The sequence below is a fragment of the Eublepharis macularius genome, chromosome 9 (assembly GCF_028583425.1).
Source record: "Eublepharis macularius isolate TG4126 chromosome 9, MPM_Emac_v1.0, whole genome shotgun sequence".
Lineage (NCBI taxonomy): Eukaryota > Metazoa > Chordata > Lepidosauria > Squamata > Eublepharidae > Eublepharis > Eublepharis macularius.
Window position 1 is genome coordinate 36,671,273 of NC_072798.1, and position 12,730 is coordinate 36,684,002.

General features: G+C 43.5%; 1 protein-coding gene across 1 annotated transcript; it reads left to right on the forward strand.

Moving 5' to 3' along the window:
* Positions 1-4,977: 4,977 nt before the first annotated feature.
* NOL12 (nucleolar protein 12) lies at positions 4,978-11,052 on the forward strand. The gene is made up of 6 exons (XM_054988631.1): positions 4,978-5,120; positions 6,164-6,269; positions 7,569-7,617; positions 8,036-8,178; positions 8,933-9,024; positions 10,382-11,052. Exons 1-6 carry the CDS (start codon positions 5,038-5,040, stop codon positions 10,551-10,553), a joined length of 645 nt encoding a protein of 214 aa, XP_054844606.1. The 5' UTR covers positions 4,978-5,037; the 3' UTR covers positions 10,554-11,052.
* The last annotated feature ends 1,678 nt before the right edge of the window (positions 11,053-12,730 follow it).

Consider the following 12,730-nt stretch of genomic DNA (forward strand, 5'->3'; position numbering starts at 1 on the left):
GTTTTGGGATGATTTATTTAATATAGTTTCTGTGCTATACTTCCCATAGTCCCAACCCAGTTCCACAGCACTGGGCCAGCCCTGCAGGACATTGCAACAGAAGAGATGGGTAGAGACCTCTTTCTGGTCTGGTGGAGGACCTCTTTTCACATTACACAAAATGCAAGCAAACGGGGGGGGGGGGGGGTATCGGCTCCTGAGTGCTCAAGGAGGCAGGAGGAACGTCTTCTTTCCTTCCTTTGCATCTCAACACTTTAACTAGCAGAGAAGGGCCATAGAAGGAGAGCTATTTGACTTACAGCTGGTTCCATGTATCTATCCAGGACCTCCCCCCACCACCACCATCATAACTATTTGGTCACATGTTAAACACAAATCAAACTTACTAGGGTTGCTAGGAGTGCTAGATTTTAGGGGTGGAACCTGAAGACTTACAAGCACTGGCACCTAGTTTCTGAGATACCAGGGCGTAATAGCAAGCCTCACATTCTTTTCAGGAGAACTATGAGCATAAGAGATATTTTGATTAGATCAGATGCAGGTTGCAATAAAATGGGTAAGGTTGGTACCGTAGGGCATTTTAAATGCAGCAGCTGTTTGGTACGTGAACTAGCAATGGAGGTTAAGGAGTTTATACATCCTAAGAAACCATTTTCTGTGAAGCTGGCACTTTTTTTCAATTGTAACACCAGGAAGGTAATTTATATAATCAAATGCCCATATAATTTATTATATATTGGAAGCAATACTAGACCAGTGAAAATTAGAATAAGGGAGCATAAAACTAGGATATATAATAAAGTATCAGGGGCTAAAGATTGTATTATAGTGTATAGTGGTTGGTTTTGGACATGTTATCCAAGATATAATAATATAACAGATTAAGGAAACAAATGCATATTGTGAAATAGTGGTTTTTGTAACCAGTGTTTTTTTTTCTAAAAAAATGTTTAGGGGTACTCTCAGTTGGAGTTGGCTTAGCGGGAATTCCAACATTTAATTTTTTTTTTACTTTCTCCCGTCAGATTAACAAAATGTTTAGGGGTATGCATCCCCCTGCGTCCCCCCAGAAAAAAGCACAGTTTATAACCATATATTAGTTGTTCCAGCATGGTGTTTTCTTTCTCTGTTTCTTATTTGTGCACTTCACAACGTCGTCCCTTTGTTTTGTCAACTTCCATGTGGAACTTGAAGATCTGGAATTACAACTGATCTTCAGGGCACAGAGGTTGGCTCCCCTGGAGAAAATGGCTGCTTTGGAGGGTAGACTCTATGTCATCGTACTCTGTTGAGGTCCCTGCCTTGCTCAAACCCCATCTTCCCCAGGTTCAATCCATCCCCAAACCTCCAGGAATTTCCCAACCCAGAGTTGTCAACCCTAAAAGTCACATTTGCTCACATTTTATGTAACATGTAAAGAGGCTCATATTCATACATATAGCCTACACTTATGAATGTTTACTCTCTGCGATCAATAGGACTTAATTCTAGATAAGCAGCTGCAAGCTGTCATGTCCTGAGAGTCTGACAATACTTACTATGTCATGTCTGGTGTGTTAAGATTATGAAGAGGGCATGCAATAGAGATACATGATTTTTGTAAGCATCACAAATTTGGTAGAGAGTGCTTTGAGAATGGTGAACTTCATCCTGAGCCCTGACCATGTGCACAGACTCTTGCACTGCTGACAAGAGTCTAGGGCTGCCATCCTTCAAGTGGGGCCTGGCGTTCTCCCAGAATTACAACTGATAGGCAGGCTACACAGATCAGTTCCCCTAGAGGGAATGGCAGCTTTTCTTCAGCAGGTAGATTCTTTTTTTTATATAAGTTTTTTATTTTTAATTGCTAACATCAAAAACTACAAAAACGGGAAAAGGGGAACAGGGGGAGAGGGAAAAAACAACATATAAAAAACATCCACTACATCTACAAGTCTTGCATTCCCTTCATAATACAATTATTTAAAGTTAAACTTTCTAATATGCTATTAGATTGGTAGATCTTATAAAATACGAACTACAGTCAGGATCAGGTCTTCTTCCCCCCCTGCGTCTTGGTCTCAGTTCTCTCTGAACAGCTACAGTAGCTGCGCTCACTCCCTCCTTCCCACTCCCCCCTTCAGATTCTAAATCTTCTTCTTGCTGGAACTCTTGATGATTAAACACAAAGTCCCTCAGCTGTACTTCCGATATTATCTTGTAGGCTTGGTCTTTATATCTGAACCAGATACCTTCCGGAAGTAACCATTTGTATTTTATTTCACGCTTCCTCAGAAGAGCTGCAAACCTTTTATATTTGAATCTTCTTTTCCGGACTAAAAATGGAACGTCCTTCAATATCTTAACCTTGTTACCCAGAAAGTCCAAGTCCACATTGTACGAATTATATAAGATGGTGTCCCGAGTCTTCTTAGATGAAAATTCAATAATAATCTCGCGAGGCAGCTGACGCTTCATTCTTCAGCAGGTAGATTCTATGGAATCATATCCCAGCAGAGCTCCTCCCTTCGCCAAACTCATCCTCAAATCTCCTGGCCTTTCCCAAGCCAGAGCTGGCACACCAATACTTAGCATTTGTATAGTGTTTTTCGCTGTGGAAATACTGGAATTGAAATACATTATCTTATTATTATCCTCAATAGCCCTGCAGTATAGGTCAGGATTATTATCCTCAGATTTCACCAGGAAGGGTGTCTGTGTGCTACAACAGAATAGCTTTTGCCAAAAGCTACTTTAAGTGCAGTCCTAAACAATTATACCCCTTTAAGTCCAGTGATAGACTTACGGGCATAACTCTGTTTAAGACTGTACTGTTAATGAATTCATGGCAAAACTGAAATTTTTGCAATGGTGGATTTTAGATTTGAAACACAAGTCACATACACAAGATCACTTTTTAAACATGAATGTCATGAACATAGAGGGCTTTAAGCAGATATTAGGTGAATTCATAGAGGATAAGACAATCAATGTCCACCAGGCATGGTGACTAAAGGGAACCTCCACATACGCTGGCAGCAAACTTCTGAATGCCAGTGCTAGTAGTCCTTCAAAGGAAGACATTGTGCTCTGTGCTGTTTGTTGGCCTTCCAGGGCAACGGGTTAGCCATTGGGTGAAACAGGGTGCCAGACTAGAAGTACTGTTAGTCTGATCCAATAGGGCTCTTCTTATGTTCCCACATCACTTGTGAATGCAGTTAATGTAGGATAGTGTAATGAACTAGTGCAGAGTTAAGGCCTAAAGTTTACTGAGAATGGCTGAATGGTTCAGTGCATAAGTGGTCGCAGGCCCAGGCCTGGTTCAAGAAATCTGCTGGCCTTTACTAATTCTAGTACCTGCAGGCCAGTTCCATTCGCTGGAGATTTGACCTTGAGAGACTGGCTCTCACAACTTCTGTCTTTACTCCCCCGTTTTCACACAGCTGGAAATGCTAATTAGACAGTTGGGCTGTGAGTGGCCTGAAAAGATGGCTTCCCAGCATACCTGTGTCCTTTCTCTAACCATCTTTCCTTTACCATCATGAGAGAAGCTGCAGGTTCCACCCTCCACACTGCTTCAGTTCAGTATGCTGAGTGCTGCATAGTATGGAAGAAGGCACATCTGCTAAATAAACAACCAGCTAAGAGTTATTCAGAGATTGCAAACTTTACAAGTTTTAGTTAGGCAGATTTTAGCTAAGCAACAGACAGGTTGTTTTGTGTCTTTACCTGAATTTGAGTGCTTTATGCTCAGTAACACTCTGTAATTAATAAACTGAAGTTTTTATTTAAGCCTGTGTCTGGATTAATGAGTTGCATGTGGGTACAACCTCAAAGAGAACCCGGAGGCTAAAAAGTCTTACAAAAGAACAGAGAACTTCTGTTTTTCTGTAAGAACAGAAAGCCCATCTTAAATTAAATGTACATTTTGTACACTGTAGGTTTTACTTTAGAATGACAGTTGTGATGTGAGAAATGCATTATTAGATTTTTATTCTATCAATGCAGTTACTTAAGCAAAGCTATTGTGCATCATTTGGGATGCAACTATGGTACAAGATAATACACCTGTCATGTACACTGTGATCCATCCAACCCTTCTTCCAGGGAGCTCATCATTCTTTCTTCTCCCATCATCCTTGCAACACTGTGATATGGGTTGCACTGTCACATTGTGTTTGGACCCAGATTTGAATTCAAGTTTACCATTCTAACCATTGTACTGCACTTGTGCTGCAATCCTACTCCAATAAATGGGCTCAGACTGCAGTAACTCTGCATAGAGCTGCTCTGTAATGTTCTCTAAATAGCTTGAAGGAACAGTTTAGGAAATAGGGCTGCTGCCTCCAGGTGGTGGCTGGAAATCTCCTGGAATTACCACTGATCTTTAGGTTGCAGAGATCATTTCCCATGGAAAAAATTGCTTTGGAGGGTGGACGCTATGCTGAGGTCTCTCCCTCCTCAGGCTTCACCCCCCCCCCCAAATCTCCAGGACTTTCCCACCTCGGAGCCGGCACCCCTAGTTTCGGATACCAGTCAACTCCTGTCAAGTCAGGGCTCATTCTTCTGTCTGTGTCACACTGCCCAACCTCGCATAAGAATAAGAGTAAATGAGTGTTCCTGAGCAGACGCAGAGTGCATTTCCTCTCCAATGACTGCTGTAGGGTAGCACGCCAAGTGTTCCAAGACTTCCGGATGTCAGAACATTGTTTTCAGAAGGAATTGAGGGCTAGCTTCCCAGTTTTTTTTTTAACTTAAATTAATATTTTTCCTCATAAGGAGCCCGTGGCGCCTTGAAGAGATTTTTGTTTACTGTGACGTGATCTTTCCTAAACTCGCAGCATCGGCCACCCCTTTTTATGACTGAACCGAAAGCAGCAAGGGAGGCACGCAGTCTTTTCCCTTCTTCCCTTGTAGGGCGACGCCTCACGCGGGCAAAGATGAGGCGGAAAAGGCGGCGTTTGGCCTGCGGGGCCTGGGGTGGTGCCTGCCGCCGCTGCTCCTCCTCCTTCGTCCGGACGGAGCGGAAGGAGCTTCGCTGGTTCTGTGGCGTCCACCATGGGTCGCAAAACCAAGAAGAACCGGCGAGACGACGCCTCGGAGATCCGGCGAGTCGTTACCTTCGACGAGGAGAGTCGGCGGTGAGTGGCGGGGAAGGAGGAGTAGGCCTAGGAGGGCAACCGCCGCCCCCCACACGTTACAGCGACCCCGCTTTTGTCCTGGAAAAGTGGGGAACGGTGCGTGAAATTGGGCTGTGTGCTGTGTAGGAATTACTTAATGCATCAGAACAATCCCGCGCCTGCATTGTATGCTCGTTCACAGAAACGTGTGTACTGATCTAGAATATTGCGTTGCCACGTGGGAAGGGGGAGACCCTTGCCCTTCTCCCGGGGGTCTAGTCTCCTCGTGCAGAAGCGGGATAAGAGTCTCCCCGCCCTGGCAGAGGAAAACAGTGGTTCTATGTGCTCTGTAGCAAGTTGTCACTTTGCAAAGCATCGACTACATCCATCTGTTTTTAATGCCGCCCCCCATTCCCTTCCCAGTTAGTGTGTGTGAGCATGGCCCCCAAAATTGTACAGTTTGATTGATACAAACATTCTTGGATGCGTTTTGTAATTCTGTTTAAGTCTTAGTGAGAAAGGTGGGCTATAAATACAGAAAATAAACAAACATGGAAGAAATTAAAAAGTGCTGAAAAATTACTTTGCCCCTTGGGCAACCATAGGACATTTATAGCTGTGTCCATGGGGAAGTTAATGGGGGGTGTTGCAGGGCTAGGAGAAGGATGCATATAACTTGCCTACTTTTTAATTTTCATGTGCCAGTTATCATTTGTTTTGTGTGAGTAGAGCAGCACAGCTTGTATTAGGATATCTCGCACCCTGCCCTGCTGTCCTTTTCTGTGACTGAGAGACCAGAGGCTGATGGCCAGTTATTACAAGCTCTCTCTTGTTAGTTTTCAGATAATCAAATTTATCTATATAAAAGCTTTTTCTTATATCATACCTGTTGCTTAGACATTAGTAGTTGTGTGGCTGTATTTCTTGCTTCTGTATTATTATTAATATTTTACTTTACAAAATGCGATTAGCAGGCAGTTTAAATGATCTATTTATTCAGTTTTGTCTGCTGGTTGTATTTGGTAAGCTTCTGGGTAACTAACTTGCCACCGGTGTGTTCCCAGGGAATTCTTGACAGGATTCCACAAGCGGAAGGTTGAGAGGAGGAAAATAGCTGTGGAGGAGATAAAGCGCAAACTGAAGGAGGAGCAACAGAAGATGAAGGAAGAGGTACCTGCATCTTTGGGGGGGCTTGGAAAGAGACTGCTGGCTGTGCAGCAGGCAGGCACACCTGTGGGTGAAGGAGGGTGAAAGGAACTGAAAGGCCCCTCCATCCTGCAAATACATGTGCAAGGGACGGGGTGGGGTGCGGGGGAGCCTGTTGTTGTTACATGTCGTGTGCAATTTTTGCTTCAAAAATTATGAAGAAAAAACTTTGGTTTTATTAAGTGCCTCCTCCTCCAGAGTGAGGAATTTAAGGTTCAAAGTGGCCTGTTCTGGTTGTGAGGGTGTATCAGGTTTGATGCAAAGGCTATGCAGCCTGTGCATTTGTTCCTCTTCTTCTTTATAATGAGACTGGCAAAGCAGCGAGATCTGTAGATCTCAGAGGTGTTCATTATAGTTCAGCATTCTGATATCCTTCCCGAATGATCAAGTTTAGCTGGTCTCTGTAACATTATGTTTCCACTGCTAACGAAAGCACGTGAATGGTGCCTAGGTTGTACATTGTGTGCTGCTTTCATCCAGTTTCCCTTCCCTGTTCCCCAAAGTGGATCGTGACAGTCTGGGGCCTTTACCCCCGATCAGCTATGGAGTCCTTGGAAATTCAGTCTGCCAGGCTTTGTGCAAGCTATAGATGTTCTGGAGGTTGCTAGCTGCCAATCACTGATGCCCAGGAAGCTTCTCTTGAGATAAAACTGGCTATAACCAGCTGAGAAATAATTAGAACATATTAGCACACACGGTGCTGTAATTACCTGTTGAGCTCTTAATCGCATGTTTTTACATTCCCTCGTCCCCCTAATTCTCAGGGTACATGAAATTCCACATCATCTGTTGATTCCAAATTATCCGTTATCCTTCTTTGATCCTTTCACTCTGCGACCTTCTGGGCTAACCCTCCTTGTTTAGGTCCTGCAAAGCTCTATGAATTTACCTGTGGGCAAGTGTGTGTAGGATTGCACCTTTAACAGAGTCAGGCACTGGCTTTGCAATGTGTGCCTTGATGCACCAGGTGCAGGCCAGTTATGTGTTATGGTTTTGAATGCATTTCAACTTTATTATGTTTATATTTTATTAATTTGTGAGAAAGCTTTGAGCATTTTCCTTCAAGCAGAAAGGTGACATGTAAGTAGCCTAAATAACTGACATAAAGAAATAACTTCCAAATGGAGGAATCCTCTAGAGGAATCAGAGCAAGGTGGGCATTTGGGATTGTAGGTTTTCAGCTGGTATCTGGTTGAAACCAAGCAAGCTGATGATCAGAAAATGATTGGGGTTTGTTCTGTGTGTGTGTGTTTTAATGTGTAGCGCCACAAGGAATACATGAAGATGCTGAAGGAGAGAGAAGAAGCCTTGGGTGAGTATCCTTTTTTATGGTGGAGCCGTTGCAGTTGAAAAGCATTAGGATGGGGAGGGAGCAGAGTGCATGGAGGAAGTGACTTGGAAGTGGCAGTCTGTGTTTGCGACTTGTGTAAATCTCTTCAGCTGTTCTCCTAAGTACATTTACTATACAGTTGTGCAGTATGTAATACTATATGCAGGTTAGATTGTGGGCAGGCGGGCCACTATAGATCACTAGATTTTTAGGATCCTTGGTAGAAAGCATCTAGCTAAACTGGGTTTCTAGCTCGTGAACAGTATTGCAGCATGTCTGAAGAGCTCAGACTCAGGAAGGAGATCCAGCAGTTTCTGTTTTAGAACCTCCGCTGTGTTCTCCAACAGGTTGATTGCAGAAGTTGCTGCCAGGGTTCTGTATTCTCCTTTAATCTCTTCAGATGAGGCTGATCAGTTGGAGTATATGGTGACCTCACAGAAGGAGATGGTGAGCTATGATCACCCAAACCATACAGTTACTGTTACTACGGTCAGTGACCTGGACCTCTCGGGAGCATACCTGCTGGGGCTGGACACTCAAGAGGTAATGATTCTATTTGCTTATGTGTTTTAGGGCTATGTTGCACATTTGTGAATATTTTTAGATACTTGGTATGAAAAAGTGTAATTAGAAATTCTGGCTTCAGAATTAATCAGTCTTTTTCAGTCTCCTGCACTTTATCATTAATTATTCAAATACAGGTACTTATTTTTTAAAAAAAAACAGGTGATAAGTGCATTCCTTCTTGTATGTGAGAGGAGGGGAATTTTTCTTATTAGATAATGCTGGCTGCAAAGCATGGGTATCATCTGCATCCCATACTTAAGTACAAATTGATGCAGATTTAATACATTGGTTATTTAAAATCTCTTTAATGTACTGGCAGTCTTAATAATACTACTCAGCATTTATTTAGCATTTTGCTGAGTGGTGGGGTGGTTTCAAAGCAGTTTTTAACCAGTATATCGGTAATCCTTAGAACAGCACTGAATGCTAGGCCAGTGTTAGCTGTATGTTGCAGATGGTAGGAGGTGGTAGGTTTCCCCTAATTCTGCCAACTGGCTGAACTTGAACTGGGATTTCCTCGGTCACGGTGCTTCTAGCCACTGCAGTTCTGCATTTGTGAAACTTCTCCTGCATTATCAGTCCAGGTTTGCATTCAGAGTGAACAGCTTCCTTAATATCAACACTAACTAATTTGTAGTTTAGCAAGCTGTTTGGCTAATCGTACCTAGGAAGTTAATGTTTCCATTGGGAAATTGCAGGTGTTGAGGGTGCTCTGTAATTTTTTTATTAGGAAGATGCTAAACCAGAAGGAGAAGAGGATGTTCCAAGCAAATCTACATGCACGTTGCCTAAGAAATCTAGAGACCCTTTCCTGTCTCAGAGGTAGCTCTAAGACTTTTTTGACTCTGAAAACACAGCTCATTCTATCTGTCCTCTGAAGAGCATTCAGGAAGAGATGATTAGTGGTGGCAGCAGGGAAGATCTTCCCTCTACTTTTTCATCTGTTTACAAACCTGTCGGTGGAAAAGCTGCTGCTGTGCTGTGAAAAAAGGAAAGATTTGCACCCCTGTCTTGCCTGCCCTTTTCTGTGTGAAATATCCACACTCAGTATTAATCTTTTTGGTGGCAACTTGTATTCTGACACACCAGTCGCTTTTTGTCTGGGTAGACACTGTTGTAATCTCAGCATGGCAAAATTTTGATTCCTTGATGTGCCACAAGAGGGCAGCCTATTTCTTATTGTCAGTGCTAGCGTTGTGTCATCTTGGAGGCAAACAAAAATCAGTTTAAACACATTTCTTATGATTCTACACTGCATATGGTTTCTTTTTTAAATTCCAGGATTCCAGCAATCTGGGTTTTATACTGATTTTTAAAATTTATATATTATCATGGTTTCCAGGGGGCGGGGGGTAACCTTGTTGGTCTGCAATAGAACAGCCAGCTTTGAGTCCAGTGGCATTTTAAAAACCCAACAAGGTTTTCAGGGTATAAGCTTTTAAGAGTCAAAGGTCCCTTTGTCAGATACCAGGTACCTCATGAAAGGAGCAGTGATTCTTGAAAGCTTATACCTTGAAAATCTTGTTGATCTTTAAGGTGCCATTAGAATTGAAATGTTGTTATACTATTACGCCTGAACACTATTATGTTGTTACACTATTATGCTTGAAGAAAAACATGATAAGAATTTCAAAATACATACCCATGATACAACACCTTTTCAGATAATTTCAGTTGCACTTAGGAAGGCCAGACAGAATTGGAGGGACAAGGGCATAAACTGGCATGTGGGCAGGGGAGTGTTGTGTGGGTATGATCTTGAAGCTAAGTCTAGGCTGGGTGTGAGGAAGTGCTTTGAAGATGAGATGGGTCTCATGATGAAGAAAGAGGCTGTCATGCCTTTCTGGGGGCAATTCCATTATGTGTTTTATTATACCCCACTCTTTCTTAAGGGAGCCCAGTGTGATTTCCATGTGTGTCCTAATTACTGCTGAGTTGCAGAACTCGCCCATGTTAACCTCCTTGGGTCCCATTTGTTTGGGATAAATGCAGGCTTATAAATACTTTAAACAAATATACCTGCTTAGCTTCAGCAGTAGAGCTGCATCATGCGCCATCTGATGATATTCATTATTGAGGTGAGGGAAGCGAGGAGGAAAGGGAACCAGGGCTGGAGTGTTCAAAAGTAGACTGGAAACCTCGCATGGCTCTAGAACTGTTTGTCTTCCACCCCGTACAGAATCTCTTCGCTCACTGCCTCGCTGCATTCTCGTAGTCAGAAAAAGACCAGGGGCAAGCAGGCCAGGCACAGTCAAGGTGTAAAGAAGAGAGTGCAGAAACCAAGCACAGGCCGAACCAGCAAGTCCAAGCGTCGAAGAATGACGGGCAAAGCTAGGCACGTCCAAGACTGATGAACAAGACAGAGGAAAGGAACATGGGAGCCTGAGCCAGAAACAAATGGCCACTGTGTTGCAGCTCGTTTTATACAGTGTTAGGGAATGTCTGTTGAACTGCAGAACTCCCCTGACTGAATCCAGGAGTTGAGGAATTTGGGGTGAACCCTTTGTTTTGCATATGGATTTTCTGCCCCAAGGAAGTGTGCTTGTACTGTGCAGGGATTTCTTAGTATAACATTTTCCCCTTCCTGTGGGAGAAGTGGAGTAGGGGAGAAAATTGAATGCTTCTCTCTCTCCTGATCCAGGTGTGGATCACTGCCAGATCCATTAAATGTCACAAGTCTCTTGGAAGAATTTACTTTACATTCATGTTCTTGCTCTTGTATGATTTTTTTCATCTCTCTGTAGTCCAACCCATCCCTTGCAGCTGCCATGGGTTCTCATTAGACAGCCCTGCTTTCCAGGGGGCAAAAAAAGACCGTAATAATTTTTCTGGGGTGTATTTTTTGTTAATAAAATTTGGAACAAAATTGTGTGATTTTTATTGCTTGTGGATCTTTCTGACACTTGGAAGGTAAGAAATTGTGCCAGTTACTATTTATGGACACTAGAAACTGAGTACCTGTGGTTATCTTTGTAGGCTGCGTCTTGAGATTTTTTTCTAGTCCCATATCTTGGAAATGGAAAGTCAGGGACATGTTCATGGCCCCAGACACCAAGGCTGTGGCAGAAACAACTTGGCACCTTGGCTCTCCCAGAACACAGGTCAGCACAGTGCACATAAAGTGGCCTGAATCCAAAAGCACTAATAGGGCAATATTTCTTTTAGGAGCACATTAAAACATCACAGAGTTGTGAGCAAGCTTTTCTTCTTCAGACTGGCAAAACAAAGCATCAAGAGAAGAGTTGTTTTTAGCTAAGTCTCCAGACAGTGGAAGTCTGAGTACAGACCAGGAGAATACCCTGCCTTTCTCCCTAGTGGGGAACCCAAAGCAGTTTACATTGTTCTCAGTTTTATCCTCACATCAACCCTGTGAGGTAGATTAGGATGCAAGTGGATGACTGACCCAAGTTCATCCAACAAGTTTGCATGGCATACTAGAGAGCTGAACCTGGATCTCCCAGATCCTTGTCTGACACTAACTACTGGCTATGAATTTCTAAATCCTAAGCTTCAAAAGCAAAAAGGGGAGTGAGGGCTTCTATCTGGATAATAGAAGGGGGGGAATCCCTAGGTTCATGGAGTTTCTTTGGATCACAATCATTACCTGTTGCTGGCATGGAACTGGGCTGGCAGCAAATGTCTTCTTTTGGCAGAAGCTGATGGTTTTTAAAAAGTGTGTTATGGGCTGCTGTTAACCTAATCTCTACAGCCACAGCAGCAGTCAGCTGACCAGGGGTTCCTTTAGCCATGTATGAATTAGAAAAGTCAGCTGCTATTGGTCTCTTGTGTAACAGCACAGCCTGGATTGTTTGGGAGATGATTCTAGCTCTCGGATCTGCCAAAGAACTCTGCTGAACAGCTGTTCAATTAACATGTTAAAATTAGGCTTCATTCAACTCTTGGATGCTGCATGGTTGTGCTGTGGGTCTGGTATTGGAACTGCTTCTCTCCTACATTTGAGAAGGCATGGTATTTTTTTAAAAAAATATGGCACATACAGGTTGAACTGATGGGATGGATCATCGGAAGTCCTGTCCAGATGTTGCAGGATAAGTTGTTCTTACAATGTGTGCTCTGAAAGTGATAGAAGCCTGGTGGGCAACTAACTGGTTCTGGCCCATACAAGGGCAGCTGAGCCTGCAATACTTACTCTGCTCCCTGACTGATTTCCCTTCTGAGCCCAAAGCAGAAAAGGGCTTGCTTAAGCCTCTCCTGCACCTGCTCTATCGTGCTTGCTTGGCTTTTGTGGTAGAGCTCTTGTTCACACACAGCAGGGTGGGGGCTGGAGTTCTTTGACTGGGCCTTGGCTCCGAGGAAGGGTGCTGAAGAGAGAAGCTGTGAAAGGTGGTCTTTGGGAATTGGGGCAAGTGCTGATGGGACGGCCCTTTGGATTGGATTCAGGATCCAGGCTGCCTGTTGTCCACCCCTGCCGTAGAATATTGGGTCCTGCACCGTGCAGTAAAGTTTAGGGCATTTGGGCTGGGAGAGCAGTTGCTTCCATTGACCCCAATACTGTTGCTGGAAATTG